Genomic DNA, 26532 nt, shown 5'->3' with positions numbered 1-26532 from the left:
TTGTTACCTTTCAGAGATTTATACCACTCCACAAATGTCCTTTGCTGTACTTTTCTGACAAAACTGACATTTAACACTAGAGTTTGCTTGGCGAATATAACATGAATTTCAAATTTCAGCTTGGTTTATGTGCAATTTTGCCCACAAGAAATAATAGGTGAAACACTAGAAAACTGCACCTAGTTGAACTGAGCCAAGCAGAAATACATACATGCACACACGTCAAATATCTACCAGCTATTTCAGCACATCATGTGTGTTACAAGCCACTTCTGTTCACCTGTAGTATTAGAACTCCCAATTCCAGATAATTTACCTCCCACTACTTCACAATAACTTACAAACTGCAACCTTTCTGATGCCAATTATACAAGCAAATTTCAGGATTTTTTCAAGGTAAGGTACCATATTTATTGTAGTATTTATCTATTCTTAATCAGTTAGAACATATAAAACAATGCCATTATTTTTAACAGCCTCCTATCTTTCTTTAATGTGTCACTGGTTATATATTTTAGTGTTAAACCCCGAACACCATTTTCTCCATAAGTCATATTTTTTACTATGCAATTATGCATAGTACAGTGATTTTTAAGATCATATGTGTTGCATTATAACAGAACTGGCTATATATATAGCCAACTGATTTCTGACAAAGATGTAAAAGCAATTCCATGGAGAAAAGGTCAGTCTTTTCAACAAATGGTGCCAGAATAACAGAATATTGATATACAAAAATCCGTCCTCATACCATACGTCATAAACAAACATTAATTCAAAATGAATAATAGACCTAAGTGTAAAACCTAAAACTACAAAATTTCCAAAAGAAATACAGGATAAAATCTTTGTGAGCTTGGGTTAGGCAAAGATTTCTTAGATACAACATCAAAAGTATAATCCAGGGCTTCCCTGGTGGTGCAGTGGTTAAGAATCTGCCTGCCAATGCAGGGGACATGAGTTCGAGCGCTGGTCCGGTAAGATCCCACATGCTGAGGAGCAACTAAGTCTGTGCGCCACAACTACAGAGCCTGCGCTCTAGAGCCCGTGAGCCACAACTACTGAAGCCCACATGCTACAACTACTGAAGCCCGTGCGCCTAGAGCCCGTGATCTGCAACAAGAGAAGACACTGCAATGGAAGCCCATGCAATGCAACGAAGAGTAGCCCCCGCTTGCCGCAACTAGAGAAAGCCTGGATGCAGCAACAAAGACCCAATGCAGCCAAAAATAAATAAATAAAATAAATATATATATTTTAAAAAGTATAATACATAAAAGAAAAAGTTGATAACTGGATTTTATCAAAGTCAAAAAGTGCTCTTCAAAATATATTGTTCAGAAAATCAAAAAGAAACTAGAGACTGGGAGAAAATATTTGAAAATCACATATCATATAAAGGACTTGTATTCAGAGTATATTTTTAAAAACTCAAATTCAGTAATAAGAAAACAAACAACCCAATTTTTTTAATGGACAAAAAAACCTGAACAGACACTTCTCCAAAGAAATACATGAAAAGATGCTCAATGTCATCATTTGTTAGGGAAATGCAAAATAAAATCACAGTGAGGTACTACTCTATGCCTTTTACTAGAGCTAAAATAAAAAAATACTGACAATACCAAGTAATGGCACGGATGCAGAGCAACTGGAACTCTCATACATCGCTGATGGGTATGCAAAATGGTACAAGCACTTTGGAAAACAGTTTGGAGGTTTCTCATTAAGTTAAACACACACTTCCCATATGATCAACCAATCCCACCACTTGGGTATTTACTGATGTGAAATAAAAAATTACGTTCACATAAAACCTGTACAAAAATGTTTCTAGTTGCTTTATTTGTCACTGTCAAAAACAGGAAACAACCCAAAAGCCCTTTAATTGGGGATTGGATAAACAAACCATGGTACCATCATAAAATGGAATACTACTCAGCAATAAAAAAAGAAATTACTGATACACACAACAATATAGATGAATCTCAAATGCATACTAAATAAATAAAGCCAGATTCAAAAGACTATATACTGTCTTCCTATTTATATTATTTTGTGGAAAAGGCAAAACCATAGGACCAGAAAGCAGATTGGTGGTTGTCAAGGGGTAAAGGGAGAATTGATTTATAATGGGAAAATTCTGGGGGGTGAGGGAACTGTTTTATATCTTGATGCTGACTGTATGCACTTGTCAAAGTTTGCAGAACTATACACAAAAAAGTAACTTTAAAAAATAAACTTTTGTATTTTGAGGCAACTGTAGACTCACACGCAATTATGTGAAATACTACAGAGATCCCATTTACCCTTTAGCCAGTCTCCCCCATGGTATTATCTTACAAAGCTATATTACAACATCACAACCACAATAATGACAATGATGCAGTCAAGATACAAATTAGTTCCATTATCACAAGAACAATGAGTTTTACTCTATGTAAATTATACCTTAATTCTATAAATGAAAAAATTATAAGCCCTATAATTCTCTTTTAAAATAAAATACAATATTAATACTTAATTTTAGGACCCCTTGAAACTGATTTTTTAACCATAATCAATATTTTCATTTAAAAATTACTTATTCTTGTATAATAACTGAATGCATTATGATTTTCAGCATAATTTTAAAAAATCTTTTCAATGTACTATGCTCTTTCTCCACATTTTAAGGCTTTTAAACTCTGCAATTCCATTTCAAAATTAAATTTAATGAAACCTAGTCTCTGAGGTCAGTTCAGCTGAATATAACAACATACCTTGTAGAGAAGAACACTGGCTTCTTTGGCCAGTCCACAGAGAAGGAAGAGGGGAAGAGAATTTTCTTATCCTCTGTTACCTTTCAGAGATTACACCACTCCATAAAGGTCCTTTGCTGTACTATTTCTGACAAAACTGACATTTAACACTAGAATTTGCTCAGCAATCAACGGACAAAAATTTTTACAATAATAAGAGTTAGCTACAAGATTAAATAAGACATATGTTAATCAGTGTTTTTTCCAAAACACTAATTTGAAAAGAAAATGTAGAAATCAGCTATATAAAGGGTTTTTGGTGGGGGGGGGTGAGATATACCTTTGTTTCCTTATATGACTCTTTTAAAGACGTTAAATTTTAAAAGCATGTCCAAAACACAACACTTTTATGAGTATCTACTATATGTAAAAGTAATTTCAGTGCCTAATTTTCAGATAGCCATAAAAATTACTTAAAACTATTTTCTTATGTATACATTTTTTTCTTAAATATTCAGCTCAAGTACTGTGTGATTTAATTTCTGACACTGCATATTTTATCTTCCCTCTCTTTATAAAAATTACTTCTGAATTATGTCCCTCAGAAGTGATTCTGGAGACTCCAGATTCCCTTTCCCACCCAGGTTTGTGATACTCTTACATCCATCCTTGTCCAAATGCCCTGACCCTCCACATCCATAGCACCCTCTCCTCACACCTGATTCCCAGTTCTGGTCTCTCCTGCCTTTTCATTTACAGGGCTGTGTTGTTAATTGAGTTAATGTCTCAGAGAAATTAGATCCTTTGCCTAAAATGAGAACCCTAAGGGCTCACTGAAAGTACTACACATGACTTAGCACATTTACCAGACCAGCCAAAGCATGCAAACTTGAACAAGGAAAACTGAACTCAGGAAGAGACAGCTATGGAATCTTTCTGTCTGCTTCTAAAAAGATGCCAATGTGACCTGTGCTTCCTCTACAAATTCCACAGGCTGTGATAGAAATGAATAACATAGTTCACCAAATAAACCAAAAGAATAACCATAGTTCATCGAGCAAATAGTACTCGATGATAGTATTCAAAATGGAAGGAAGGAGATAGGAAGAGAAGGAGGGAAAAAAGGAAGGAAAGGAAGGAGGAAAAAGGCACAGCAGGTAAGAAAGCAAGAAAGGAAGAAAAAGAAAATAAAGAAAAAGAAAGGAAGTATAAAAATAAAAAGAAATTAAAGGAAAGAATGAAAAAAAATGAAATGTCTTAAAACACTTGCTATGAATGGTCACACTTTAACCAACCTTACTGGAATGTTGTGAGGTTACATCCATAAATTTATTATTCATTACAAGACTTTGAATTCTGTTATGATCATGAAACTGTAAATTATCTAATATTTATCATTGTGTACTTTCTTTAAAGAAATATTGGTGTCACTTTAAAGGAAAATAGATTAAATTGTTTAAAAATATATATAAATCACAGTTTCTTCCTGTCACAAGCCTTGTGTCCCTTGCTTATAAATTAACATTGATTCTAACTACTCTTTACTCCTCAGCCCGTTTAAGTCCAAAAGGTGTAAAAGCAGAATTCATATTATAAGACTAAATATAAAACAAGTTGACATCATTATTCACCCAATTAACCTTAATGTAGAAGAGAGATATAGGTAGAATTTATTCTACTCTTTCCCCACCTTTCTTCCTCACCCATGACAAAACAGGCATAACTTATTAAGAAAAATGAAAAGAATTAAATTCTAATTAGCATTGCAACTAAAGATTGACTGTTGTAAAATAAAAATTATGTATTATATAAAATTTCAAAACTCTACTGTTCTCTTCATATTTCTCTTCCTTATCCTCTTTGAATCTCTTTAAATCTGCTTTGCTTCTTTCATATAGTAGAAAGAGAATCAGGCTATGAATCAAAAAAAGATTTACTAAACTTTACTTGAACTTTGTCACATTTACTTGAGCTTTCAAGTTAACAACTTTATACTTTATTTTTACATTGAAGAAGTATACTTAGGAATTTAAAGCAACTTACCTTTAAAGTGTACTGGTCCAAAATTCTCTGTAAAGCCCACATCTTCATTTTATCTCTGTTTTAACATTCTGATAATTAAATACAGAATTTACTATCTATTTAAAACATAAGTGACCTTTTGAGATTGGCTCACTCAGCACAATGCCCTTGAGTCCATCCAAGTTGCTGTATATATCAAGAGTTATTTCCTTTTTATTGCTGGGTAGTATTCCATTGCATAGATGTATCACAGTTTGTTTATCCATTCACTCTCTGAAGGACATTTGGGACATTTCCAGCCTTGGGCTATTACAAACAGAGCTGCTATGAAAATTCATGTTTAGGTTTTTTGTGTGCATGTAAGTATTTATTTCTCTAGGATAAATGTTCAGGTGTGTGACTACTATACAGTTCTATTTATATCATATTCTTAAAATAACAAACTTAGAGATATAGAACAGATAAGTGGTTGCCAGGATTTAGGGAAGGTGGGAAGGGTGACTATAAATGGGCAGCACAGGAGAGTTCTTTTGTGGTTATAGATCAGTTTTGATTATTGATTGTGGTGATGGTATTTGACTCTACATATGTGAATAAAATGTCATGGAGATATACACAAAGACAAACAAAAAAAGAATATGTGCAAAAACTGGTGAAATTCAAGTAAAGTATATAGTCTAGTTAGTTGTAACTGTACCTATCAATTTCCTGGGTTTGATAATGCACTGTAATTTTGTAAAGTGTCACCATTGGGGGAAGCTGGGTGACGATACACAGGACCTCTTGGTACTGTTTTTGCAACTTATTGTGAGTCTATAATTATTTTAAAAGTAAAGGTTTTTTTTAATGGTATAATAAGGATACCTTATGCCTAAAGGTCCTGTGAAAATTATCAGTGTTTCACATACAGTAAACACTCAACATTCAAAATAAAGTAAAATAAAATGTGTTTTTACAAAAGAAAGAATAAAATGAACCTCTTATTATGAAACACTTGGTTCAGAAGTTTATAATTCACTATATTTCAACTGTGATAACTACTTATGATAAATCTTTCAGCCTAGACTGAAACAAAAATGATGTGATTTTTCCTAGAAAACCAAATGTCATTTCTTAATGAGGACAGTGACTCTACCATATAATTTTTTGGTATTACAATTAGAGCATACTGAGAGTTATCTTATCCACCCTTTAAATGAATTTTAGTTCACCAAAGAAATAAACAAAATGCAAATTAAATCAAGAAAGAGGGAAAAAAACAGGCTTAGACAAATATATATATTAAAATAACAAAAAATATAAAACAGGCTTAGGGTAGAATGAGAAAATTTGCATACCTGTTAACTTGATATGTCCTATTTCATCAAGCAAAATGCTGTAAAGCAAAATTCACATTCAACAACGTGGGATAAAATATTTTTACATAAAACATTTACATAAAAATCATCATAAAAGAGGTCAATATCTATTTGATATACTGGAAAATTTTGAAATGACTAATTTAAAATCAATGGGTATCTTATGAAGATTACTTTTTAAAGTAAGTTTCATATAACTGCATAATTCACGTATATTTTCATATAATCTTTAAAATATAAGACTTAATGGAGAAAAAAGTAGTTATAGAAATACTGGTAACAGGGATACATAAAGACAATATAGCTTTACTTTTCTGGCTTCAGGTCTCTATATACAATTCCTAATCGGTGCAGATGATCCAAAGCAAGGGCCAGTTCTGCGAGGTAGAATTTCACATCTTCCTCTGTAAACAGAACCTAGAATAAAATAATAATTTACCATTTGATCTTTTTTTTTTAATGTTGAATTTATTTAAAATTTCTTCTTTAAAAACCAGTAAACAGACAAGTCTAGGCAAACAAGAAAATAAAAGAAGTATATAGATGGAACTAAACTATTTAAGAATCCTTCTCAGACTTCCCTGGTGGTGCAGTGGTTAAGAACCCGCCTGCCAATGAAGGGGAAACAGGTTGGAGCCCTGGTCCGAGAAGATCCCACATGCCGCGGAGCAACTAAGCCAGTGCGCCACAACCACTGATCCTGCGCTCTAAAGCCCTCAAGCCACAACTACTGACCCCATGTGCTGCAGCTACTGAAGCCCACGTGCCTAGAGCCCGTGCTCTGCAACAAGAGAAGCCACCATAATGAGAAGCCTGCACACCACAACGAAGAGTAGCCCTCGCTCACTGCAACTAGAGAAAGCCCGCATGCAGCAACGAAGACCCAATGCAGCCAAAAAATAAAAGTAAATAAATAAATTAAAATAAATAAATAAAATAAAATATACTGAAAAATTTTTTTAAAAATCCTTCTCTTCAACATTTTAATGTAGATCTTCCTAAAACATATTATGTAGCTTGCATATCTTTTTACCCTGAATGTACTGCACAGGATTTACCTTTTTAAAAATGAGTTAGTGTCATACTTCGGTTATTATATTTAGTACACTACTATATAGGGATGCTCTCAGGATCTTTGCAGTATATTAGATATTTTGTTTTAGCATTGGTAATTCCACTATTTCCACTATTTTCTCTTTCACTGTCTACTATCACTTCTCAGGAATTTTGCTTTTAGCAGCTCTACTAACCTAAAGCTTCAATTATACCAACAAAAGTTGTCAAATTAGTAACTCATATTAAACACGGTTCTAAACCCAATCTCTGACCTAAGGGGTAGCTCCAAGACTCTTCTGCTAGTAGAATACATGAGCTTAAAGGCACTGAATTCCTCAATCTTTTTCTGCCTGGGAACAGAGGTGCTATGATGAAGTGAAAAGTGCACTGGACTTAGAATTAGAATTAGCAGTGTAATGTTTGACATTTCACTTAGCCCTCGGGGCTTCAGTTTCCAAATCTGTAAAATAAGGATAATAGTATCTGCTACATCTACTTAACAAGGTTGTTTTAAGAGTCAGCTTAGTTTATGTGGGGAAAAATACTTTGTAAATTGTAAAATCCTATGTGTGTAACCATGAGGTATTATTGTTATAGGTTTATGTCTATATCCATTCAAAAGTGAGTGTTAATTTACACACAAAATTGGGCATTACTCAACCATTAGATGTAATTGTTAAGATTTATCAAGGGCTTCCAATTGGCAAAACAAATAACTTGTCTAGAAATTGGTTATTTTCATTAAAGAAATATCTAGATTATTAGGAAAACTCAAAATTTTAATGAAATATCATAAAATCTTATAACTGGCTTGCCCACTTAGAATTATGGCCACTGAATTACATTATGCAGACTCAGGTACTAGTAAAATTTCTGAGAATGAACAATGAAAGATAAATTTTGATATTATACCCACTTTTTAAAATGTTCTATAGAAAAACAATGATTGTTCATTATCTAAGTTTCAGGAGAATTCATTTGAATATTATAATGGTAAAAGTATAAGAACATCATTTTCACTTGGTATTTTATTAAGAAGAAAAACAGATGTTACCTATTTCACTTCTGAGGAAGGCTAATCAAAACGTTCATGGAAATTTAACACATAAGAAAACCCTAAACAAAAGTCTTTCAAACGCTAAAAGAAGAAAACTGCCTAGTTTACAGTTTATGACAAGCATATTACCTTGTCATGAAATTGTCTCTGAGGAAAGCTTCATGATGGACACAAATAAGAAACTTATTAAGTAACTATCACGTGCCAGCCACTTTTCATTATGTTATTACAATCTGTTATTACAATCTTCTAAACAACCCTATGAGGTAGGTATTATCACCACCTTACATATGGAGACTCAGAGTGATAAAGTAACTTGCCTAGAAAAACACAGTAAGAAGCAGGCAGGATTTGAACTCAGAAATAATTGTCCCTAAGAACTACCTCTTCCCCAGAAGCCACTTCTGCCATATGTTATGTTACAACTTTTTAAGTTTCAGGTTCACTACCATTAATGTTTTTCTATTCACTAATTATCCTGAGTCTCCCCCTAAATAATAATCATCTAAAGCCCCAGCACCGTGAGGTAAGGACTGCTAGTCTTTCTGTCTGCTCTTCAAGTCGTTCACGTATGTATCTATGAGGGTGTGTGTTTTAACATATTTGAGATCACACTACATAAACTATTTAGTGGCCTCCTTTTTCCCCACTTAATATTATATTATAGGCATTCTTCTATATCTTTAACTTATTAATAAAGAGTTTTCAATAGCTGTACAATCTCAACATACTAATTTACTATAATTTACCTAATGTTCATTTAGGTTATTTCCAGTTTTTCACTATTATAAATAACTCTGTAAATGCATATATATTTTTGATATTTATGGTTATTTCCCCAAAATGGATTTCTGAGAAATAAAAAAGCAAATACTAGGCAGTCAAGGAGAATAAATAGTCCAAGACTCTCGACATACAGAACAAAATTATTTGTCAAAGGGTTACAATAACTTACATTCCCATCAGCAGCTTATGAAAGCATTTGTTTTACCACATCCATGATAGCATTGAATATATCCTTTTAAAATATCTTTTCTAATTTGATATATAAAAATGGAATCAATTGTTCTGATTCTTAGGCTATATAATTTTCCATGTCTAGTGGCCTTTCCATTTTTTTAGTGAATTATCAGCAATGTTTTTGCCTATGTTCCATTATTTACTTACTGTTTTTTCAATTGGTACAAGCCCTTTAAATATTAAAAATGTCAGTCCTCCATCATATTATTTGTAAACATTTTCCCCACTTTGTGCTGGTTTTTGATGTTCAGTAATTCTTAATTTTATGTAGTCAAATTTATATATAATTTCTGTATGATTTTACTTCATTATTTTAATGATTTAGGAGACCTCCATTCAATAGTCAACTACACATTCAGTTGCATTTTCTTTTAGCATGAGAAGTTTTCCAGATTTAGCTCTTTAATGTAAGTAATATTTATCTTTGTATGTGGTAGTGATAACAATTTAAAATGTTTTTTTTCTGAAATTCCTAACCAATTTCTCATATACGGTTTACTGAACAATCAATCTCTTTGCCATTAACTTGTGATTCTTCCTCTATTATAATAATATATGGTAAGTCATATATACCAGAATATTCCTGGACTATACAGTATGTTTCTAATCTTGTGTTGATACTGTGATGGTTTGCTTATAGCAGTAGCTTTATAAAGTTTTAAACAAGAGGTAGGGCAAGGAAATGGTGTTCTTTATTTTCAAAATGTCTTAGTTCTTTTCACTTGTTTACTTTTCCAAACACGCTGATAGAATCATCTGTCAATTCAAACAAGAATTCCTATTGGGACTTTGTTTGAAATTTTGTTAAGTCTACAAATTGATTCTGGAAGAAATGGAAGTTTTATAATTCTCAGCCATTCATCTCATTGTATTTTCTTGACATTAGCAAAATATGGTATGATCTAAGAAGTGTGTGTGTGTGTGTGTGTGTGTGTGTTTGTGAGGAGAGAAATTTGGGGAGGTGCTGTTCCCTTTAAAATATATATGATATACATTATAAATTTCTTTAACAAATACAAAAATGTATTTTTAAAAGTCTTTTTCTAAGGCATAAAGTTCTCATTTTTGATGATATAGCAGTTTTTTGTACATACACATGAAGTATAACCAATAAAAAACTTATTAATAAGCTGTCTATAGAAGTAACCATTAAATCATTTCTTAGCAGCCTGTTCAATGAATATACGAATTTATTGTCTTTTGGGAAATGCATTTAAAATGCTTGTTCTTACCTAATATTCCAGACTTAGGAATCAAAACTTACTGACTGCATCTCTGTGCTAGTATGGGTTTAGATAGTCCCACATCGAGAATGGAGGTCTGAAGAGTTTAAAAGAAAATTAGAAATGACTACAAGTAAGAATTTCTCAAACATATTCTTCACGCTTCTACAATCTAACACAAGAAATCATGAATACTTGTTATACTATTGTCCCTCTGTGTCTTGGAACCAGCTTTTAATAAGGTCCTTTAAAGACCCACTGGGAAGGGGGTCCTAGACAGACCCCATCACATACTGAACTCTGTTTTACAGTAAAGAATATACCAAGGTCACAGTCTATGTTCATGCATGGAATGTTCTATACTGGAGGTAGACAGGTAGAGGCAGACAGAGAGACAGGTTTTAGCCACTTAAGCACTAGCTAGCATCCCAGAATCACACTGTTCCTTTCTCACAGCAAGTTCTAGAATTCTGAGAATCAAGAGTAGTTTTCTCATATTTTAATTATGGAAGTGAAATGTTGAACCACTATTACCCAATTAAAATTCTACTCCCAGACTACCACTTCAAGACAAAATGAGGTAGACAAAGACAGGATTTAATCTCCCATCTGAAACAACTAAAACACAGGACAAAATATATGAAATGACACTTTTCAAGACACTGGACATCGCAACAAAGGACAGTGAATATTGAGAGATGGAAACAACCATACAACTGTCCTAGCTCACTACCTGGAAAGAGTTCTTAAGCAGCAATGCAGGGAGGGCAAAGTCAGGCCAGAGCCTGGAAGGCTCCTGAGTTGATGAGATGGAGCTGAGAGAGTGGGGAGACAAGAAGGACAGAATTCATAAGATAGAGTACAGAAGGGAGAATTACAGAGAGAGAACCGTAGAGTTATGTAGATGGTCTCTCTCAAGTATTCAGCAGAGAAATGCTCAGCGCATGTGAGTGAGGAAACCTGAGCCAGAAAAATAACCAATGGAAGTATTAGAGGGACTAATCCATGGAACTCACACAGGGCCAGGAATAGTTCCTATTACCTCCACACAGAGCAGAAAACCTCATAATTCACAGGGCACTGGACAGAGTAATCAGATGCTTCACAGTGGTGTAAAATCATCCCGATTAGACACTGCTCTGGTCCAGTTTAACAATCTGAAATAAACTAGTTCCGCACAAATTCCAGAACAAAGTTCAATAATATTTATAGGAATACAAAACAATCCATCACCTAACAAGGTGAATTTCAGGATGTCTGCCATCCAATGAAGAATTCCCAATCATGGATCTAAGGAAACTACTTGAGCCCAGGAAAAGAACAACCCTAAAAGATTTTTAAAAAAGAATTCACAGAGCTCACAAAGGACCAGGATAAGTCCTGTACCAAACAGTGAGAGTGAAAAATCTCATAATTGATAGGCTGGTTAGAGTACTAAGAAGGGTCATGTTTCAGTATTGGGAAAAATTAATCCTAAATTCTGCTTTGGTACCACATAACAAAGGTTAAAAGCAAGACTCAACAGGTTAACTGCATCCCAGAACAAAGCTAAATACTACTTATAAGAAAACACAAGTATCTAGAGTACAAGAAAATTAAATTCATAACACCTGCCATCCAATAAAAAATGACCTGCCATCCAATAAAAAATGACCATACAATTATGCTGCCACTGAAGCACAAAAGCAACCATAGACAATACTTAAACAAATGGGTGTGGTTGTGTTCCAATAAAACTTTATTTACAAAAAAATCAACAGGCCATATTTGGCCTGAGACTATAGATTCCTGACTCCTGAGTTAAAAATTTATACTATAAACCCTAAAGCAACTATTAAAATAAGACAACAACAAAATGTTATTTTGATAAAAAGCCAACCAAAGGTATAAAAATAAAATCATGTAAAATAATTAATTAAAAATAAGGCAGCAGGGCTTCCCTGGTGGCGCAGGGGTTGAGAGTCCGCCTGCCGATGCAGGGGACACGGGTTCATGCCCCAGTCCGGGAAGATCCCATATGCCGCAGAGTGGCTAGGCCTGTGAGCCATGGCCGCTGAGCCTGCATGTCCAGAGCCTGTGCTCCGCAACGGGAGAGGCCACAACAGTGAGAGGCCCATGTACCACAAAAAAAAAAAAAAAAAAAAAGAGGCAGCAAAAGAGAAATAAAAGAACAAAGAACAGAAGGGACAAAAATAACTCCGTGAATAGAAAGATGGAGATTCAAACCCAACCATATCAATAGTCAGATTAAATGTTACAAGTCTGACACACCCATTAAAAAGCATAGATTTTCAGACTGTATAAAAGACAGGGACAATTACATGCTGCCTTAAGTACTGCACATTAAATATAAGGACAAACAGATTAAATAAAAATATGGAAAACAATATACTAAACTAACACTAATTTTTTAAAAACCTGGAGTGCCTGTATTAATATTGACGTAGATTTCAAAGCAAAGAACATTAGCAGGGATAAAATAAGTCATCTCATAATGACAAAGTGTAAATTCACTAAGAGGGAATGATAACCCTAAAGGTTTACACACTTAATAACAGAACTTTGAAATACATGAAGCAAAATCTGACAGAAATTCAAGAAGAAATAGATAAATCCATAATTATAGTAAAAGGTTTCAATCCCTGTCTCTCAAAAAATGTTAGAACATGTAGAGAAAAAATTAGGAAGAATATAGTAGACTTAATACCACTATCAACCAACTTAATCTAATCGACATTTACAGAACCTTCTACTACCCAAAAGCAGAATACACATTCTTCTCAAGTACACATGGAACATTTACCAAGATATACCATGTTCTGAAGCATAAAATAATTTAAGTGAATTTAAGAGAATTCAAGTCATACAAAGTGTGCTTTATGACTACAATAAAATTAATTTAGAAATCAATAATAGAAATTTATCTGGAAACTGCCTAAATATTTTTAAATTAATTAGCATACTTCTAAATAACCCATGAGACAAAGAAGAAATAAAAGGAAATTAGAAAATACGGTGAACTAAAAGAAAATAAAAACATAACATATCAAAATTTGTGAGATGATGCTAAAGCAGTATTTAGAGGGAAACTTGTAACACTATATGCTTATATTAGAAAAGAAGAAAAGGTCTCAAATCAATAATTTCTGCTTCCATCTTAAAAACCAGAAAAGCTAGTGAAACACAAAATTAAGTAGAGAAAAATGAAGTAATAAAAATTAAAGTGGAAAACAATGAAACAGAAAACAAATACAATAGAAAAAATCAGTGAAACCAAAAGCTGGCTGATTCTCTAAGAAGAACAATAAAATTGATAAACCTCTAGCAAGGCTAAGTGAGATAAAAAAAGAAGACACAAAATACCAACATCAGGAATGATGATATCAACATCACTAACGATTCTATACCTATAAAAGTCATAAGGGGATATTATGAAAACTTTATGCCAGTGAATTTGATAACTTTGATGAAATGGACAAATTCCTTAAAAGACACAAGATACTAAAGCTCATTCAAAAAGTAAGATGAACCGAATGGCCCTAAGTATATTAAATAAATTGAATTTATAGTTAAACACCATACCATTAAAAAAACACTTCAGGCCCATATAGCTTCACTAGTGAATACTACCAATCATTTAATGACAATTTAACATTGAACTTTTCCAAAATATTGAAGAGGAGAAAATTCTACCCAACTCATTCTATGAAACCAGAATTGCTCAGACACCAAAATTAGATATAAACAATAAAGAAAACTACAGTCAAATATCTCTCATGAAAATAGATGCAAAAATTCTTAACAAACTTTTAGTAAATAACGTCCAATAATATGCAAAAAGGATAATACATCATGACTACATGGGGTTCATCCACAGATGCAAAGCTGCTTCAACATTTGACAATCAATCAATGCAATTCACCATATTAAAATATTAAAGAAGAAAAAAACATGATCATCATCTCAATAACTGCAAAAAAAAAGGATTTGACAAAATCTAACATACATTCCTGATAAAAACCCAAAAACTAGTAATAGAAGGGAACTTTCCCAACCTGATAAAGAACATGCAAAAAGACCTATACTTAACTTTGTAATTTATGGTGAAAATATGCTTTCCCCCCTAAAATCAGAAATAAGGCAAGAATGTCTGCTCTTACCAATACTTTTCAACACTGATCTGGAGGATCAAGCCAGTGTAACAAAGACAAATAAATGATGCCCATAATGGAAAAGAAGAAGTAAAACTCATGTGCAGACTACCAACAGAAAGTTCTAGTTGTAGTCTACCAAAAAGTTGCTAGATAAAATCAGTAATTTTAGTTATACTGTGGGATACAAAGTCCAATATACAAAAATAGTAATCATATTTCCATCCAATTTGAAAATAAAATTAAGAAAGTAATTCAAGTTACAACAGCATTTTTTAAAAAGAAAATACTTGGAGATAAATCTGACAAAAGACATGCAAGACCTGTACACTGAAAATGACAAGACACTGCCGAGAGAAATTACAGAAAACTTAAATAAATGGAGAGAGATACTATGTTCATGGATTGGAAGACTCAATACTGTGAAAATGTCAATTATCGGAAAATTGAACTACAGATTCAATACAATCCCAATCAAAATCCCAGCAGGCTTTTTTGTAGAAAGTGAAAAGCTGATTTTTAAATTGATATGGAAATGCAAAGGACCTGGAAGAGGCAAAACAACTTTGAAAAAGAAGAGCAAAGCTCAAGGATTTGCAGTACCTGACTTTAAGACATATTATAAAAGTACAGTAATCAAGAAAGTGTTGTATTGGCATAAAGACAGACAAACAGATCAACTGAACAGAACAGTGTCTACAAATAGATCTTCACATATACGGTCAATCGATTTTCAACAAAAAATGCAAGGTAATTGAGTGGAGAAAGCACAGTATTCTCCAATGATGATGCTAAAACAATGAGATATCTATATACGATAAAAAGGACTTCAACACATATTTATCACCATATATGAAAATGAACTCAAAATTGATTATAAACATAAATGTAAAACCAGAAACTACAAAACTTCTAGAAAATATAAGAGAAAATCTTTGTGACCTAGGATTAGGCAAATATGCCTTAAGCAGGACACCAAAAAACACAATTCATAAAAGGAAAAAATATATATAAATCAGACTTCATCAAAATTAAGAACTTCTGCTTTTTGAAAGACCCTGTAAAGAGTATGAAAAGACAAGTCATAGACCAGAAGAAAATATTTTCAAACATACATGATAAAAGACTTACCATCCAAAATATATAAAGACTCAAAATTCAGTAAGAAAATTACCCAATAGAAAATGGGCCAAAGATTTAAACAGACATTTCATCAAAAAAGATAGATATATGTCAACTAAGCACATGAAGAGATGCGTAACATCATTAGTTATTAGGGTAATGCAATTCAAAACCACAATATGGTATCACTACACACTTACCAGATGTTCAAAATTAAAACAAGACTGACCATACCAAATGTTGGTAAGGAGATGGAGCAACTGAAACTCTCATATACTGCTGGTGGGAATGTAAAAATTATATAACAAATTATATAACAATTTTCTTTGGAAAACAGTTTGACAGTGTCTTTAAAATGTTAAAATATAGACCTACTATATAACCCAGTCATTATATTCTTAGGTATTTAACCATGAAAGACGAACACATGTCCATACAATCACTTGCACATGAAAGTTTGTAGCAGCTTTATTAGTAATATCCAAAAATTGCAAAAAAACACACATATCCATCAACAAGTGAATGAATAAACAAATCATTGTATATCCATACAGTGGAATACCACTCAGCAATAAAAAGGAACTACTGATACGTGCAACAACTTGGATGAATCTCAAAATAATTATGCTGAGTTTAAAAGCCAGACCAAAAAAAGAACACATACTATATGATTCCATTTATATAAAGTCCTAGAACATGCAAACCAAACAGTGACAGAAAGCAGATTGAGTAGGGGTCAGGCAGGAGGGAAGCATTAAAAAAGGGCATAAGAAAACTGTTGGGGATGATGAATAAACTAAATATTTTTATTGTGCTGATGGTTTCACAAGTTTATACAAATGTCAAAAATTATCAAAGCATGTACTTTAATATGTGCAGTTTAGTGTATGTCAACTGTACCTCCATGAAGCTGTTTTAAACATGAATAAATTAAACACTACTCCCAGAGGCATTTTGGTAGCTTGAGTAGCCAAAGTCCTAGGTTTGCCCCTAGCTACTTCATCCAGTTATTTATACTGATCTTGTGCCTAAGAGAAAAATGAGTAACACATTGAGATGATCTAAATGACAGGCAGACAGAAAATGCCATTAACTGGCACATTCACTAAATACTATGTAACAAAAAAAGAATAATTAAAATTTCCGTAGGAAAAAAATTAGCAAAAGAAAAAAAAACAATTATTCTTAGTTTTGTTTCAATAAAGTATAGCAAAAATTTACAAATACTCACTTCTTTGGATAATCTTGTGAAGACATCTCCTCCCCTGAGAAAATCCAGTATTAAATACAGCTTCCCTTCAGTCTGAAAGGCTAATTAGAAATTAGAATGTAGTAATAATAATTTTTAAGGCTTACAAAGCTTAGCATAGTTTTTAATTAATACATATGTTTAGAATTTTATTACTGAACACTATAAAACAATTAAGCATTTACTCACATGGTCCATGATTGGATAACATTATCTCAAAATTAAAACTAGTGTTGAAAAAGCTATAAACCCCTTGCCAGAACATAATCAACCTTGGATGTAGCTTTACACAGAAACTTGTACCACCGTCGTTTTGCTGATTTATGGAGCACCATGTTCTACTGCAATTGCCTTAACTCTACTTCCCCACCTACTGAAAATCTACTAATTCTGTCAAGCTCAACAAAAATGCCACCCCCTCTATTTAGCTTTCTTCTATTAAGGATTTCCCTCTTTTCACATTTCCCTGTAGCATCCTTAACCTCTTCCCCATCAGAATTACTTGTTACTACTTTTGAGATCTCATTGCACTTTATTTATGTCTCTCTTATGGTACTTAATCCATTTTGATTTATACAATTAATTGGACTCACATGTCTGTGTTCCCTATAGATTATAAATTTCTTGAGATCAGAGATTATTTCACCTCTAGAGCCCACTGAATTGAATAGAATGTTTTGAACACAACTGGTCTTTAGTGATTAATCTAATGATATCCTAGAGACTCAAGGAAGGAAATCTTTAGATAATACGACTACTCTCATTCCATTAGGGTAATGGGGAATAAAAGAATAATAGGTGGAAAATTCTAGAGGAATTTTTACAGAGAGAGTTGGGTACATACTATAATGCATTATTTGTCAAAATTACCTAAGAATAAAATCAATAGCTGCTATCTTTTTAAATTTCAAAAATTGAGAGTGACATAGTAGATTGGATCAATGATTTAATAATGTATATGCCACTGAATTCTCCAGGAAAGCCAAATGCCACAATCTCATGCATACATTAAACTAGCAATGGAGCCATGATTAAAACTCAGAACTGCATGGATTAGAAGAATTAATATTGGTGACCCAAAGCAATCTACAGATACAATGCAATCACTATCAAAATAACAATGGCATTTTTCACAGAAATAGCACAAATAGTTTTAAAATTTGTATGGAAACACAAAAGACCCTGAATAGCAAAAACAATAATGGAAAAGAAGAATAAAGCTAGAGGCATCACACTTCCTGACTTTTAGACCATGCTAAAAGCTACAAAAATCAGAACAGTATGGTACGGTCACAAAAAGAGCCATACAGATCAATGGAACAGAATAGAGACCACAGAAATAAACCCATGCACTTATGGTCAATGAATCTACGACAAAGGAGGCAAGAATATACAATGGAGAAAAACAGTCTCTTCAATAAGTGGTGCTGGGAAAACTGGACAGCTGCATGTAAAAGAATGAAATTAGAAAATTCTCTAACACCACATACAAAAATAAGCTCAAAATGTATTAAAGACCTAAACCATAAAATTCCTAGAAGAGAACACAGGCAGAATACTCTTTGACATAAATCGTAGCAATGTTTTTTTTGGATCTGACTCCTCAGGAAATGGAAACAAAAGCAAAAAATAAGCAAATGGGACCTAATTAAAATTAAAAGCTTTTGCACAGCAAAGGAAACCATCAATGAAATGAACAAACCTACTGAATGGGAGAAAATATTTGCAAATGATATGACCAATAAGGAATTCATATCCAAAATATATAAATAGCTCATATATCTCATCATCAGAAAAAACAAACAACCCAATTAAAAAGTGGGCAGAACACCTGAATGGAAATTTTTCCAAAGAAGATATACAGATAGCCAACTGGCACATGAAAAGATGCTCAACATCGCTAATCATCAGAGTATCAAAACCCCATATCAAAACAACGATGACGTATCACCTCACACCTGCCAGAATGGCTATAATCAAAAAGTCTACAAATAACAAATGTTGGAGAAGATGTAGAGAAAAAGGAACTCTCATACACTGTCAATAGGAATGTAAATTGGTGCAGCCACTGTGGAAAACAGTATGGAGGTTCATCAAAAAAATAAAAAATATAACTATCATATGATCCAGCAATTCCACTCCTGGGTATATATATGAAGAAAAAGAAAATATTACCACAAAAAATATATGCACCCCAATGTGCACAGCAACATTTTTTACAATAGCCAAGATAGGGAAGCAACCTAAGTGTCCATCAACAGGTGAATGGATAAAAAAGATGTGGTGGGAGGAATCGGGAAGATGGCAGAAGACTAAGACGCGGAGATCACCTTCCTCCCCACAGATACACCAGAAATACATCTACACGTGGAACAACTCCTACAGAACACCTACTGAACGCTGGCAGAAGACCACAGACCTCCCAAAAGGCAAGAAACTCCCCACGTACCTGGGTAGGGCAAAAGAATAAACAGAGACAAAAGAATAGGGATGGGACCCACACCAGTGGGAGGGAGCCATGAAGGAGGAAAGGTTTCCACACATTAGGAAGCCCCTTCTCAGGCGGAGACCGTAGGTGTCGGAGGTGGGATGCCTCAGAGCAGCGGAGGAGAGCACAGCAACAGGGGTGCAGAAGGCAAAGCAGAGAGATTCCCACACAGAGGATTGGTGGAGACCAGCACACACCAGCACTAGAGGCTTGTCTGCTCACCCACCGGGGTGGGCGGGGCTGGGAGCTGAGGATCGGGTTTTGGTTGGAGCGTAGGAAGAGGACTGGGATTGGTGGCGTGAATACAGACTGCAGGGGGTTAGTGCACCACGGCTAGCCGGGAGGGAGTCCGGGGAAATGTCTGGACCTGATGAAGAGGCAAGAGACCTTTTCTTCCCTCTTTGTTTCCTGGTGCGTGAGGAGAGGGGATTAAGAGTGCTGCTTAAAGGAGCTCCAGAGATGGGCATGAGCCGCGGCTAATAGTGTGGACCCCAGAGACAGTCATGAGATGCTAAGGCTGCTGCTGCGGCCACCAAGAAGCCTGTGTGTGAGAACAGGTCACTATCCACACCTTCCTTCCAGGGAGCCTGTGCAGCCCGCCACTGCCAGGGTCCCAGGATCCAGGGACAACTTCCCTGGGAGAACGCACTGCACACCTCAGGCTGGTGCAACGTCCCGCCGCCCTCTGCCACTGCAAGCTCACCCTGCATCCGCACCCGTCCCTTCCTGTGGCTTGAGTGAGCCAGAGCCTCCGAAGCAGCTGCTCCTTTAACCCCTTCCTCTCTGAGTGAAGAAGACATGCCCTGCGGCGACCTACACGCAGAGGCAGGGCAAAATCCAAAGCTGAGCCCCAGGAGCTGTGCGAACAAAGAAGAGAAAGGGAAATCTCTCCCAGCAGCCTCAGAAGCAGCAGATTAAATCTCCACAATCAACTTGAAGTACCCTGCATCTGTAGAATATATGAATAGACAAAGAATCAGCCCAAATAGAGGAGGTGGATTTTGAGAGCAAGATTTATTATTTTTTTCCACTTTTCCTCTTTTTGTGAGTGTGTATGTGTATGCTTCTGTGTGAGATTTTATCTGTATAGCTTTCTTTCACCATTTGTCCTAGGGTTCTATCCATCCGTTTTGTTTTTTCTTTTAAAAAAGTTTCTTTCTTAATAATTATTTTTATTTTAATAACTATTTTATTTTATCTTACTTTATTTTATTTTATCCTTTCTTTCTTTCTCTCTGTATTTCTTTCTTTGTTTCATTCTTTCTTTCTTTCATTCTACATTTTCTCCCTTTTATTATGATTCATGTGGATGAAAGGCTCTTGGTGCTGTAGCCAGGAGTCAGTGCTGTGCTTCTGAGGTGGGAGAGCCAACTTCAGGACACTGGGCCACAAGAGACCTCCCAGCTCCACATAACATCAAAAGGCAAAAATCTCACAGAGATCTCCATCTCAACACCAGCATGCAGCTTCACTCAATGACCAGCAAGCTACAGTGCTTGACACCCTATGCCAAACAACTAGGAAGACAGGAACACAAACTCACCCATTAGCAGAGAGGCTGCCTAAAATCATAATAAGTCCACAGACACCCCAAAATACACCGCCAAACGTGGACCTGCCTACCAGAAAGACAAGATCCAGCCTCATCCACCAAAACACAGGTACTAGTCCCCTCCACCAGGAAGCCTACACAACCACTGAACCAACTTTAGCCACTGGGGACAGACACCAAAAAAAACAGGAACTATGAACCTGCAGCCGGCAAAACGGAGACCCCAAACACAGTAAGATAAGCAAAATGAGAAGACAGAAAAACACACAGCAGATGAAAGCGCAAGATAAAAACCCACCAGACCTAACAAATGAAGAGGAAATAGGCAGTCTATCTGAAGAAGAATTCAGAATAATGGTAGTAAAGATGACCCAAAATCTTGGAAATAAAATACACAATATGCAAGAAACATTTAACAAGGACCTAGAAGAACTAAAGATGAAACAAGCAATGATGAACAACACAGTTAATGAAATTAAAAATATTCCAGATGAGATCAATAGCAGAATAACTGAGGCAGAATAACGGATAAGTGACCTGGAAGACAAAATAGTGGAAATAACTACTGCAGAGCAGAAGAAAGAAAAAAGAATGAAAAGAACTGAGGACAGTCTCAGAGACCACTGGGACAACATTAAACGAACCAACACTCGAATTATAGGGGATCCAGAAGAAGAAGAGAAAAAGAAAGGGACTGAGAAAATATTTCAAGAGATTATAGTTGAAAACTTCCCTAATATGGGAAATGAAAGAGTTAATCAAGTCCAGGAAGCACAGAGAGTCCCATAAAGGATAAATCCAAGGAGAAACATGCCAAGACATATATTAATCAAACTATCAAAAATTAAATACAAAGAAAATATATTAAAAGCAGCAAGGGAAGAACAACAAATAACACACAGGGAATCCCCATAAGGTTAACAGCTGATCTTTCAGCAGAAACCGTGCAAGCGAGAAGGGAGTGGCAGGACATATTTAAAGTGATGAAGGAGAAAAACCTACAACCAAGATTACTCTACCCAGCAAGGATCTCATTCAGATTTGATGGAGAAATTAAAACATTTACAGACAAGCAAAAGCAGAGAGAGTTCAGCACCACCAAACCAGCTTTACAACAAATGCTAAAGGAACTTCTCTAGTCAAGAAACACAAGAGAAGGAAAAGACCTACAATAACAAACCCAAAACAATTAAGAAAATGGGAATAGGAACATACATATCGATAATTACCTTAAATGTCAATGGATTAAATGCTCCCACCAAAAGACACACACTGGCTGAATGGATACAAAAACAAGATCCATAAATATGTTGTCTACAAGAGACACACTTCAGGCCTAGAGACACATACAGACTGAAAGTGAGGGATTGGAAAAAAATATTCCATTCAAATGGAAAGGAAAAGAAAGCTGGAGTAGCAATTCTCACATCAGACAAAATAGACTTTAAAATAAAGACTATTACAAGAGACAAAGAAGGACACTACATAATGATAAAGGGATCGATCCAAGAAGAAGATATAAGACTTGTAAATACTTATGCACCCAACATAGAAGCAGCTCAATACATAAGGCAAATACTAGCAGCCATAAAACGGGAAATCGACAATAACACATTCATAGTAGGGGGCTTTACCACCCCACTTTCACCAATGGACAGATCATCCAAAATGAAAATAAATAAGGAAACACAAGCTTTAAATGATACATTAAACAAGATGGACTTAATTGATATTTATACGACATTCCATCCAAAAGCAACAGAATACACATTTTTCTGAAGTGCTCATGGAACATTCTCCAGGATAGATCATATCTTGGGTCACAAATCAAGCCTTAGTAAATTTAAGACAATTGAAATTTTATCAAGTATCTTTCCCAACCACAACGCTATGAGACTAAATATCAATTACACGAAAAGATCTGTAAAAAATACAAACACATGGAGGCTAAACAATACATTACTTAATAACGAAGTGATCACTGAAGAAATCAAAGAGGAAATCAAAAAATACCTAGACAAATGACAATGGAGACACGATGACCCAAAACCTATGGGATGCAGCAAAAGCAGTTCTAAGAGGGAAGTTTACAGCAATACAATCCTACCTTAAGAAACAGGAAACATCTCGAATAAACAACCTAACCTTGCACCTAAAGCAATTAGAGAAAGAAGAACAAAAAAACCCAAAGTTAGCAGAAGGAAATAAATCATAAAGATCAGATCAGAAATAAATGAAAAAGAAATGAAGGAAACAATAGCAAAGATCAATAAAACTAAAAGCCGGTTCTTTGAGAATATAAACAAAATTGATAAACCATTAGTCAGACTCATCAAGAAAAAAAGGGTGAAGACTCCAACCAATAGTATCAGAAATGAAAAAGGACAAGTAAGAACCGACACTGCAGAAATACAAAAGATCATGAGAGATTACTACAGGCAACTCTATGCCAATAAAATGGACAACCTGGAAGAAATGGACAAAATCATAGAAATGCACAACCAGACAAGACTGAATCAGGAATAAATACAAAATATGAACAGACCAATCACAAGCACTGAAACTGAAAATGTGATTAAAAACCTTCCAACAAACAAAAGCCAAGGACCAGATGGCTTCACAAGCAAATTCTATCAAATATTTACTGAAGAGCTAACACCTATCCTTCTCAAACTCTTCCAAAATATAGCAGAGGGAGGAACACTCCCAAACTCATTCTATGAGGCCACCATCACCCTGATATCAAAACCAGAAAAGGATGTCACAAAGAAAGAAAACTACAGGCTAATATCACTGATGAACATAAATGCAAAAATCCTCAACGAAATACTAGCAAACAGAATGCAACAGCACATGAAAAGGACCATACACCACGATAAAGTGGGGTTTATTCCAGGAATGCAAGGATTCTTCAATATATGCAAATCGATCAATGTGATACACCAGATTAACAAATTGAAGGAGAAAAAATATATGCTCATCTCAATAGAGGCAGAGAAAGCTTTCAACAAAATTCAACACCCATTTATGATAAAAACCCTGCAGAAAGTAGGCACAGAGGGAACTTTCCTCAACACAATAAAGGGCATATATGACAAACCCACAGCCAACATCATCCTCAATAGTGAAAAACTGAAAGCATTTCCACTAAGATCAGGAACAAGACAAAGTTGCCCACTCTCACCACTCTTATTCAACATAGTTTTGGAAGTTTTAGCCACAGCAATCAGAGAAGAAAAGGAAATAAAAGGAATCCAAATCGGAAAAGAAGAAGTAAAGCTGTCACTGTTTGCAGATGACTTGATACTATACATAGAGAATCCTAAAGATGCTACCAGAAAACTACTAAAGATAATCAATGAATTTGGTAAAGTGGCAGGATACAAAGTTAATGCACAGAAATCTCTGGCATTCCTAGATACTAACGATGAAAAATCTGAAAGTGAAATCAAGAAAACACTCCCATTTACCACTGTAACAAAAAGGATAAAATATCTAGGAATAAACCTACCTAAGGAGACAAAAGACCTGTATGCAGAAAATTATAAAACACTGATGAAAGAAACTAAAGATGATACAAATAGATGGAGAGATATACAATGTTGTTGGATTGGAAGAATCAACATTGTGAAAATGACTCTACTACCCAAAGCAATCTACAGATTCAATCCAATCCCTATCAAACTGCCACTGGCATTTTTCACAAAACTAGAACAAAAAATTTCACAATTTGTATGGAAACACAAAAGACGCCGAATAGCCAAAGGAATCTTGAGAACGAAAAAGGGAGCTGGAGGAATCAGGTTCCCTGACTTCAGACTATACTACAAAGCTACAGTACTCAAGACAGTATGGTACTGGCACAAAAACAGAAATATAGAGCAATGGAACAGGACAGAAAGCCCAGAGATAAACCCATGCACATATAATCACCTTAACTTGGATAATCAAGGCAGGAATGTACAGTGGAGAAAGGACAGACTCTTCAATAAGTGGTGCTGGGAAAACTGAACAGGTACATGTAAAAGTATGAGATTAGATCACTCCCTAACACCATACACAAAAATAAGCTCAAAATGGATTAAGACCTGAATGTATGGCCAGAAACTATCAAACTATTAGAGGAAAACATAGGCAGCACTCTCTATGACATAAATCACAGCCATATCCTTTTTGACCCACCTTCTAGAGAAATGGAAATAAAAACAAAAATAAACAAATGAGACCTAATGAAACTTCAAAGCTTTTGCACAGCAAAGGAAACCATAAATAAGACCAAAAGACAACCCTCAGAATGGGAGAGAATATTTGCAAATGAAGCAACTGACAAAGGATTAATCTGCAAAATTTAAAAGCAGCTCATGCAGCTCAATAACAAGAAAAAGCCAAACAACCCAATCCAAAAATGGGCAGAAAATCTAAATAGACATTTCTCCAAAGAAGATATACAGATTGCCAACAAACACTTGAAAGAATGCTCAACATCATTAATCATTAGAGAAATGCAAATCAAAACTACAATGAGATATCATCTCACACCGGTCAGAATGGCCATCATCAAAAATCTAGAAACAATAAATGCTGGAGAGGGTGTGGAGAAAAGGGAACACTCTTGCACTGCTGGTGGGAATGTGAATTGGTACAGCCACTATGAAGAACAGTATGGAGGTTCCTTAAAAAACTAAAAATAGATCTACCATATGACCCAGCAATCCCACTACTGGGCATATACCCTGAGAAAACCATAATTCAAAAAGAGTCATGTACCAAAGTGTTCATTGCAGCTCTATTTACAATAGCCAGGAGATGCAAACAACCTACGTGTCCATCATCGGATGAATGGATAAAGAAGATGTGGCACATATATACAATGGAATACTACTCAGCCATAAAAAGAAACAAAATTGAGTTATTTGTAGTGAGGGGCATGGACCTAGAGTCTGTCACACAGAGTGAAGTAATTCAGAAAGGGAAAGACAAATTCCATATGATAACACATATATATGGAATATAAGAAAAAACATATGTCATGAAGTACCTCGGGGTAAGACGGGAATAAAGACACAGACCTACTATAGAATGGACTTGCAGATATGGGGAGTGGGAAGGGTAAGCTGTGACAAAGTGAGAGAGTGGCATGGACATGTATACACTACCAAATGTAAAATAGATAGCTAGTGGGAAGCAGCCGCATAGCACAGGGAGATCAGCTCGGTGCTCTGTGACCACCTGGATGGGTGGGATAGGGAGTGTGGGAGGGAGGGAGATGCAAGAGGGAGGAGATATGGGAACATATGTATATGTATAAGTGATTCACTTTGTTATAAAGCAGAAACTAACACACCATTTTAAAGCAATTATTCTCCAATAAGAAAAAAATAAGAGAAAAACAAAAAGATGTGGCGTACACACACACACACACACACACACACACACACACACACACAGAGATTATTAATCAGCCATAAAAAACAATGAAATATTGCCATTTCA

The 26532-nt window shown here is 34.9% G+C and overlaps 1 protein-coding gene across 2 annotated transcripts in view; it reads right to left on the bottom strand.

Moving 5' to 3' along the window:
• The window catches only part of RPS6KA6 (ribosomal protein S6 kinase A6), a 163574-nt gene that overhangs the window by 62865 nt on the left and 74177 nt on the right, over positions 1 to 26532 (bottom strand). For both annotated transcript variants that reach the window (XM_060137183.1, XM_060137182.1), the window contains exons 6-8: positions 16982 to 17061; positions 6432 to 6538; positions 6101 to 6138 (exon numbers count right to left, since the gene is read on the bottom strand). In XM_060137183.1, the coding sequence (XP_059993166.1) occupies positions 6101 to 6138; positions 6432 to 6538; positions 16982 to 17061 (225 nt within the window). The remainder of the gene's footprint in view (positions 1 to 6100; positions 6139 to 6431; positions 6539 to 16981; positions 17062 to 26532) is intronic.

This window comes from Lagenorhynchus albirostris, chromosome X (genome assembly GCF_949774975.1).
Source record: "Lagenorhynchus albirostris chromosome X, mLagAlb1.1, whole genome shotgun sequence".
Lineage (NCBI taxonomy): Eukaryota > Metazoa > Chordata > Mammalia > Artiodactyla > Delphinidae > Lagenorhynchus > Lagenorhynchus albirostris.
Note: the sequence above shows the minus strand (reverse complement) of the source record. Positions and strands in the feature narration are given on the sequence as shown.